Source organism: Nanorana parkeri, unplaced genomic scaffold (assembly GCF_000935625.1).
Source record: "Nanorana parkeri isolate BGI_ZX_2015 unplaced genomic scaffold, ASM93562v1 scaffold2008, whole genome shotgun sequence".
NCBI lineage: Eukaryota > Metazoa > Chordata > Amphibia > Anura > Dicroglossidae > Nanorana > Nanorana parkeri.
Genome location: NW_017308276.1, coordinates 12494 through 20705, shown reverse-complemented (window position 1 = coordinate 20705; position 8212 = coordinate 12494). Strand labels below are relative to the sequence as shown.

General features: G+C 47.6%; 1 protein-coding gene across 1 annotated transcript in view; it reads left to right on the top strand.

The window, feature by feature from the left end:
• EYA2 (EYA transcriptional coactivator and phosphatase 2) overlaps nt 1-8212 on the top strand; it is a 68264-nt gene that overhangs the window by 48214 nt on the left and 11838 nt on the right. The window contains exon 10 of the mRNA XM_018572369.1: nt 4693-4782. Coding sequence (XP_018427871.1) covers nt 4693-4782 — 90 coding nt within the window. The remainder of the gene's footprint in view (nt 1-4692; nt 4783-8212) is intronic.

Here is an 8212-nt window from a genome sequence, read left to right as displayed (position 1 = left end):
CACACACAATTATTGTATTATGATTATATTAACAATATAGTAATTTGAACTTTTCCCTGGAATCTTTAACGTGGCTTCTCAAGCAGATGTCAATGCAAATTGAGTGACATTCGTTTTTGCTAAAACAACTGCGTATCACAAACCATTCCCATTTTATTTTTTTACCTTTTCATTGTTCGTTATATCTCAGCGCTGCTGATCTCCTGCAGCCTTTTTTCGCAGCCTCTTCCTGTCTACATGCACTCCGGCGACGGCTGCACGGCATTTCTCCTGGTGGTGGAAAGATTGGACCACACCGGTGTGATGTGCGTTAAAACAGACGCCTGTCAACTGTATCATAGCAGCTGGGTCCAAAGTGCAATTAGGATAAAGAAATAACGTCACCAGCACTCCAAAGGATGATTAAGCAACAGTCCATTTATTGGCACATTGCCATTTGAATGGCAATGTGCCAATAAATGGACTGTTGCTTAATCATCCTTCGGAGTGCTGGTGACGTTATTTCTTTATCTTAGTTGCACACGGTGCCATCCGTGGTCACTACAAGCACCCACCTGTCCCAACGGGACAGGTGGGTGCTTGTAGGGGTTGATATTTCGGTAAGGAGTGCAGCAAGATCTTTGATTCCTCAAAGTGCATTTAGGAGACAGAACGTTGTCACCCCATAACAGGAAGTGACTGAAGAAGGATCTGCGTGGCAGGATCACCAGGGATTAGTTTAAGGAAAGGTGCAGATTTAAAAAGACTGAAAGTGACTTTCGAAATGACATTGAATACAACTTGTATGAGAGTTTAATGATTGGATTTACTTCTACTTTTCCTGCTTCAGTATTTGTAGGTGTTTCCTGTATGAGCCTGTACACAGCTCTGCCATCAGTAAAGCCCGTGCTCCATGGTGATTTGAGAGCGCAGGGATTCAGCGTGTGTTGGATTTCTGCAGAGAGACCGCTGCTTCCACACAAGCAAGGTTCCTTCTCTGCAGCATGCTGGCAGGGGACAGGCTTCTCTACTCAGCTGCGCTTTCAATCCCGGGACTAAGGGGAATTTATCAAAACCGGAGCAGATAGAATCTGGAGCAGTTGCCCATAGCAACCAATCAGCTTCTCTCTAGGTTTGTTCAGTTAAGCTTGACCAGGAAGCAAGGAGCCGGCTTTCTGGCCAATCAGGAAGCCGGGGGGCACGTAATGACTTCCTAATCGGCCAGCTTCCCAATCTGGTGACGAGGAAGCATGGAGCCGGCTTCCCAGCCAATCAGGAAGCCGGGGCAGTGCGTAATGACTCGCTACCCAGCCTCCTGATACCGGAAGTTCCGGGATCGGGGGGTAAGTAGCGGGAGGAATTTGGACGAGTAGGAGGCACTCGCCCAAATACTTGGTATCGGCATCGATACAGATAATAGTATCGCTATCGGTACATCCCTAATAAAAACATTGATGAGATACATTGTATTAAGTTCCATTCACATCCATGTTGTCAAACTAACAAGTCTTTATATCTCTGTAGAAAATAAATCAAGGACTGGACTGGACTGGACTCTCAAGCTTGAGATAGCTGGTCGGATGACCAGCGAAACGTCTTCAAGAAACATACAGGAAGTCCAGTCCTTGATTTATTTTCTACAGATATCCCATGACCCGGAGGAATGAGAACCTTCATAGACAATCCTTTATGTATATGTTATGAATAGCAATTATTGAAAAGACCGATTCCCTTCAAGCAGCAAATTTCTTCCGTATCTAGCGAGCCGCGGGGCGAAGGAGCCACAATTGGTTGTTTAAACTGTGAAAGGCCGCAGCCGAGGTTCGCTCTTGCGCTAAAGTATTCTGCTGGCCGACCGCCAGCCCGAAAAAGTCAAACATTACCTGCCAGAGTGCATTAGCGGGGTGTCATTGATGTCCCGGAGCTCGCTGTCTCATAAACCTCCAGCAAAATTATCTCTTGGCAAGAGGCTGGGCCGCATTGTCACTCAACTTTATGCGTTCGCGTTTTTTTTTCATGGGGCCGAACAAATAACGCCGGCGAATCACGGGGCGCTTTTTTTTTTCTGCGAATGGGACCCGACTCAAAAAGCCAGCAACATATAAAACCGGCTCTTTCTCCCCCCTTTTTATTAATTGCACTTTTTAGGGGATATTTGGAGTTCAGGCTGCAGCATAAATCACAAGTAAAGCGGTGTCGGTTGCTTCCCCGGGATGGCTGCTTTGTAGGGTTCAGATGTAGTCATAAATTATAGTGTCCGCGCTGAATTAATGGCTATAAATTACAGCTGGTCAGCCAATGAACCACCCAAACTAAGAGGATTTAAAATGCGTCTTCTGGCCTCTCCGCAGAACTTGCATTTCTGCTAAATGGTGCAACGAGCACTTAGTCTTATGTCTGGAAGGGTGACCATTTGCTCAGAGACGAGGCATACAGAGCATTATGTCATCCTAAATCTGGAGCTTCTCACAATGTGCATTAGAAGCTGCAGCAAGTCTGATAGAGCCCGCCTCATTTCCTGGCTGGAGAATGTCCAGCATCAACTTTCCTCCCCAACCTGACTGTCCCCAGCCCACCCTTTTCATTCATTGGATTTCAGTGGCTTCAGTCATGGAGGCTCAGCATCACATGTGGGTGGTCTGCATGAAAATCCAGCCTGCCTAGAAACGCCCACTCCTCCAGACTGACACCCACCCATCAAGGCAATTTTAATATTTGCATTAGCTGCTCCCAAGAGCCAACCCATTTGGCTTATATAAGAGCTGAAGGGTCTTGAGAGGAGTCCTGAGGCTTGAGTACTTAGAGATTAAACATGTCATTAGCATGTTGATAAGAAGGGAAGGGGAACCAAGGAAGGCAAAAATATGCAGATAAAACTTCAGCTTCACAGCTGTACATTATGAGGAACGGTGCCCATTATGAGGGACTCCCCCCATCCCTGTGCTGAGTTCCTGGGTCTGTACACCTGCTGTGCCCTTTACGAGGGACTCCCACCATCCCTGTGCTGAGTTCCCGGGTCTGTACACCCGCTGTGCCCATTATGAGGAGCTCCCACCATCCCTGTGCTGAGTTCCCGGGTCTGTACACCTGCTGTGCCCATTATGAGGAGCTCCCACCATCCCTGTGCTGAGTTCCCGGGTCTGTACACCCGCTGTGCCCATTATGAGGGGCTCCCACCATCCCTGTGCTGAGTTCCCGGGTCTGTACACCCGATGTGCCCATTATGAGGGGCTCCCACCATCCCTGTGCTGAGTTCCCGGGTCTGTACACCTGCTGTGGACTACTATTATAAAAAGAATTGATATAGAGCCAGAAACTATTTTGGGGAATCTAACTGCTTGAGTTCCCACCAGATTCCAGTAGTATATGAAAGAGTTTGTGTGCTCCTTGTGTTTTGGGGATCTACTCCGGATACTCCATTTGCCATCCCTCATCCAAATCTATATAAGTACATTAACTGGAATCTGCTAAAAAAACATTGTCCCTGCTGGTGTGTGTGACTCCGGTGGGGAGGTCGGCATGTCGGCTGGACTGGTGTTATTGGGGTGACCGTTGTAAAGTCTGATTGCTGAGGAAAGGCAAATAAAATATAAAATATACCTCAGTTTCGGGTGGACGGACCCTTTAAGACGTACAGGCCGCCCTCTTATTGTCTAACATATGTTGTAGATTAGCACCTCTGTGTCAGGCCGCCAAACAGGTCTGTTTTGTAACGCGTTCCCAAGTCATTAAGTGCAATTACCGATCTGACATTCTCTGTGATTTGAGGCACTTTCATTAGCGCAGGTAAAACCGCAGGTAGGAGTTTCCAGCACAGAAAGGCCTTGATTGTCTACTAATCCGTCTCTAACCCTTGGATGACATCTCCAGCAGATAAAGCCGCAGAATAGCAGTCTGATTTCATAAATACACATAATTAATGCCTCCTTCATCCCCCGTGGCAGTGTCATTATTTGCTCTGGGGCCCGGCAGGTAGTTGGCAGCAGAAGAGAAAAATGGGGGCCGGCGCTCTGGAAATAGTCACATGAAGGCTTATCGCTCATTGTGGCGGCCGTGTGAATGTCAGGGTGATTGGAGGCCGAGTAAACAGGAAAGGGGGGGGACAGGTATGGGGGTTCATCTCCGCACTTGGCGTGTCTGAACACCGGGCGGGAGACGAGACTTGTACACAAAAATATCTCAAGGTGAGCAGAGTGCCATCGTCTTCTCTGTGGATGTTCTTCCACCTGTAGAGGTACAGAACGTTCTCTACATTGTCCGTATTGCCTGTAATGATGTACGTCTCTGATTACTGTGAAGGACTTTCAGTGTAAAAACATCACATTTTGAAGCATTCTCCTCAATATCACATAAACTAAAACTTCCATCCTCCAAATGATACAGTGACACGACGTCTGAAAAGATTAGAGCTGTCCACGCACCTTCACTGTGAGGGCCTATCTAGACAATGAGTTTTCTTCCACTCTTCTTTCATTGTTGGTCTATAAAGATATTGCAAATGAAATGGTCCAATCAGACTGCAGTATGTGCAGCCAAAATAACAAAAACCCATCGACAAGTAGACCCTGAAGATGTCCTCCATCTGTGCTGATGTTATCCCTCAGAGCTGGGGCTGTTCTCTCTGTAGCATGATTTGATGACCCCTCTAGTTCTGTACGATGACTGGCCATGATTCTATCACCTCTGATCTGATCCCGGTTCTTCTCTCTCCAGGACACGACCACAGCGGTACGGATCGGTCTTATGATGGAGGAAATGATCTTCAACCTCGCTGACACTCACCTCTTCTTCAATGACCTGGAGGTAAGTGTCCATCCACAGAGTTACTTATCTAACCAGTTACGGGGGTTAACCGTAGGTGTAAGATGGAAGTTAGAGGTTCAAGCAGATTGATTTCAAATGATGATTCTTTGAACTAGTGTTGTCTCTCTCTACATGAACTATATGAGTAAATGTTTGTGGACACCTGACCATGATACCTACACCATATGGCCACAATTAGGGAGTTCAGGTGTCTCCATTGAAGGTTCTGTTAATACTACATTAGATAAAGACATTGTAGACAATTGTGCTCTTCCAGCCTTGTGGTCTTAGTTTGGTGAAGACCCTTTTCTGTTCCCACCATGACTTTCCCTTGTGTACAAAGCCAGCTCCATAAAGACATGGTGTGACCAGTTTGGGGAAGACCCTTTTCTGTTCCACCATGACTGTCCCCTGTGTACACCCTAGCTCCATAAAGACATGGTGTGACCAGTTTGGGGAAGACCCTTTTCTGTTCCACCATGACTGTCCCCTGTGTACACCCTAGCTCCATAAAGACATGGTGTGGCCAGTTTGGGGAAGCCCCTTTTCTGTTCCCACCATGACTTTCCCTTGTGTACAAAGCCAGCTCCATAAGGACATGGTGTGACCAGTCTGGTGAAGACCCTTTTCTATTCCACCATGACTGTCCCCTGTGTACACCCTAGCTCCATAAAGACATGGTGTGACCAGTTTTGGGAAGACCCTTTTCTGCTCCACCATAACTGTCCTCTGTGTGCCAAGCCAGCTCTATAAAGACATGATGTGACCAGTCTGGTGAAGACACTTTTCTGTCCCACCATGACTGTCCCCTGTGTACAAAGCCAGCTCCATAAAGACATGGGGTGACCAGTTTGGTGGAGGAACTTGAGTGTCCCTCACAGAGCCCTGACCCCAACCCTACTGAACACTTTGACAAGCCAGGTCTTCTCATCCAACATCAGTACCTGACCTCACAAATGCTCTTTTGGACGAACAGTTGAGGCGTCCTCTGTATTTGTGGCACAATCTGGGTCTGCTCTGCGGTTATTAGTCATCGTCGTTCTCATCCTTCGATGGTGGTTGCTGCGCCGGGGAGCGCTCACAGACACAGGAAAAGCCACAGCCGCTTGGAAATCCACATCCACGTCTTATGCGGCGTCGACTTTTCCCCAAAAAAACACATGAAAACAGCCACAAGAATGGTCGAAGCTCACAATGCAATCAAGACGTATTGTTCCACAAAAGCCTTTTATTTTCCAAGCAACAACCACCCAACACTTCCAACACTGATTTACTGTTTCTCTCTTCCACGAGTCCCCTGTAATTAATTCCAGATAAGAAGGCAGCCTGTGGAAATCTCTCCCGCGATTCGCCGGACATCTGACCACACGAGTGCCAAATTACAAGCCAGCTCCTGGCACGGCGCGGCGCCCCAATCACATTGTTTTCTTTCCGCGCGGTCATCTGTTTATTCCTTCTCACCACACGCCGGATCCTAATATCCGTCTTCCACTTGGGAAAGTTTTCATCTTTCGGCCCTAGAATTTATTTATTTTATTTTTAATTTTTTGTGGCATTTTTCAGAAACTTTTATTTTGAATTCCTCGACGTCTTGTGCCGCCTTATTCTTACATAACGATGAAATTGTTTAATGGCAGGGCGTGTACGGCCCGGAGATGCTTGGGCCGTGACCTTCTGGTCCTGCAGAGTACATTTGACATCATTAGAAAATGTTTTCCTCTGATTCCAATCTTGGAGCCCTTTCTTGCCGTGCCAACATCTCATTCCGCGTTTTACCAGCTAGACCTGTGAACTTTCAAGAATGCCCGGGGTTTCGGCTGTAGTCATTGGCTCCATCTGCCAGAGGAATGAAAAGTCAAGTTGGATGCGGCCCCCTCGTCGGTGAGACTGACGAAGAGCGCCATCATGTGGTTTAATGCCGCCACTGAGCCCTGTCTTTTTATTTGTATGTGATGCTGGCAGCTGTGTGAGTGCGAGGTGCCCTCAAGCACACAACAGGGAGAGTGCGCAGGCACACGTATGGGCCAAGGTTGTAAAAAAAACAAAACCCGGTGTGCGGAAATTGGATTTCCAGCTGATTTAGGGATCCGGCCAGTTAACAACAAACGTGATTTCAATTAATAGCGGATGCAAACGGCTGTGGAAAGAGGAGAGGTCACTGCGTACACATCGTTTAATGCTAGAGCAACCAATCGGATGTGTGCCTAGAGGCCCACACGTCGCATTTATTCCTGGCTCCTTGGGGGGTAAATGCCGGTGCGGTGTACAAGGACCTATTAATGGAGAAGTACGCCATGGCTGACCTCGCTTACGGAAATGTTAGCTGCCTATACTAATCAGAATGGTTTAAATGCTTTGAGTGGACCTGATAGGAGAGCTCTGGGTCAGCCGTGTGTTTAGTGTCCGAGGATGCAGATTTTGTATGTACAGTGGCACCTCGGTTAACGAACGCTTCTGTTCGCGAACAGGAAGTTTGGCAAAATGTTGCTTCCGTTCGCGAACTCCGCATCGGGTGACAAGCACAACCGCAGCCATCTTCCCCGCTCTGGAGAACATAGACACCGGCACTCCAAGTAATGAATCAATGGCGTCTGTTTATCGACGCATGAAACACAGCACGACGCATCAAAAAGCAAAATTTCGGGGTCTGACAGGATCCCCTTCATCAGGCAACAATTAATGCCTGATGAAGGGGATCCTGTGAGACCCCAAAACGTTGCTTTTTGATGCATCGTGCTGTGTTTCATGCGTCAATAAACAGACGCCATTGATTCATCACTTGGAGTGCCGGTGTCTATGTTATCCGGTGATTATAGACGGCTGCCATCCGTCGACTGCCGCAGCGCCCGTCTTTTATAAGGAACAGCGGTTTTGAGTGCGATGGATTCGTGGACTGTATCTTCCCCGCTCTGACACACGGTCGTGGCTTCCTCTAGTTGAGATCGCGGTCTGATCACAGTTTGATTCGGTTCGCAACCAATTCAATTCGTGACCAGAGCGAGTTAAGTTCGTGAACGGAGGTACCACTGTATTTGTCTTTTGGTTGAACTCGATGGACATTTTTTTTTAACCAGTCTATAGAACTATGTCTTGGGATAAATTCCCCATAATTGTCAGTATTCATGCTGTGATCCAGCGCCATCGTATTCTGTTCTATCACTTGTCACAAAGGATTGGTCCCGAGCTCAAACTCAAGGCCCAGAGGCTGAATCCGGCCCACCGGGCCATTTCCTAGACTTCTACTTTCAGATCCTAGGTATTACTGTGTTTCCCCCGAAAATAAGACAGTGTCTTATTTTTTTTTTGCACGAAAAAAGACACTAGGTCTTATTTTCGGGGGATGTCTTACCTGGCTGGGGGAGGACTGGACGAGGTCCCGGAAGGCGGCGTGCTGTTGCCGGTCCCAGCGGATGATATTCCGCTTTCATCG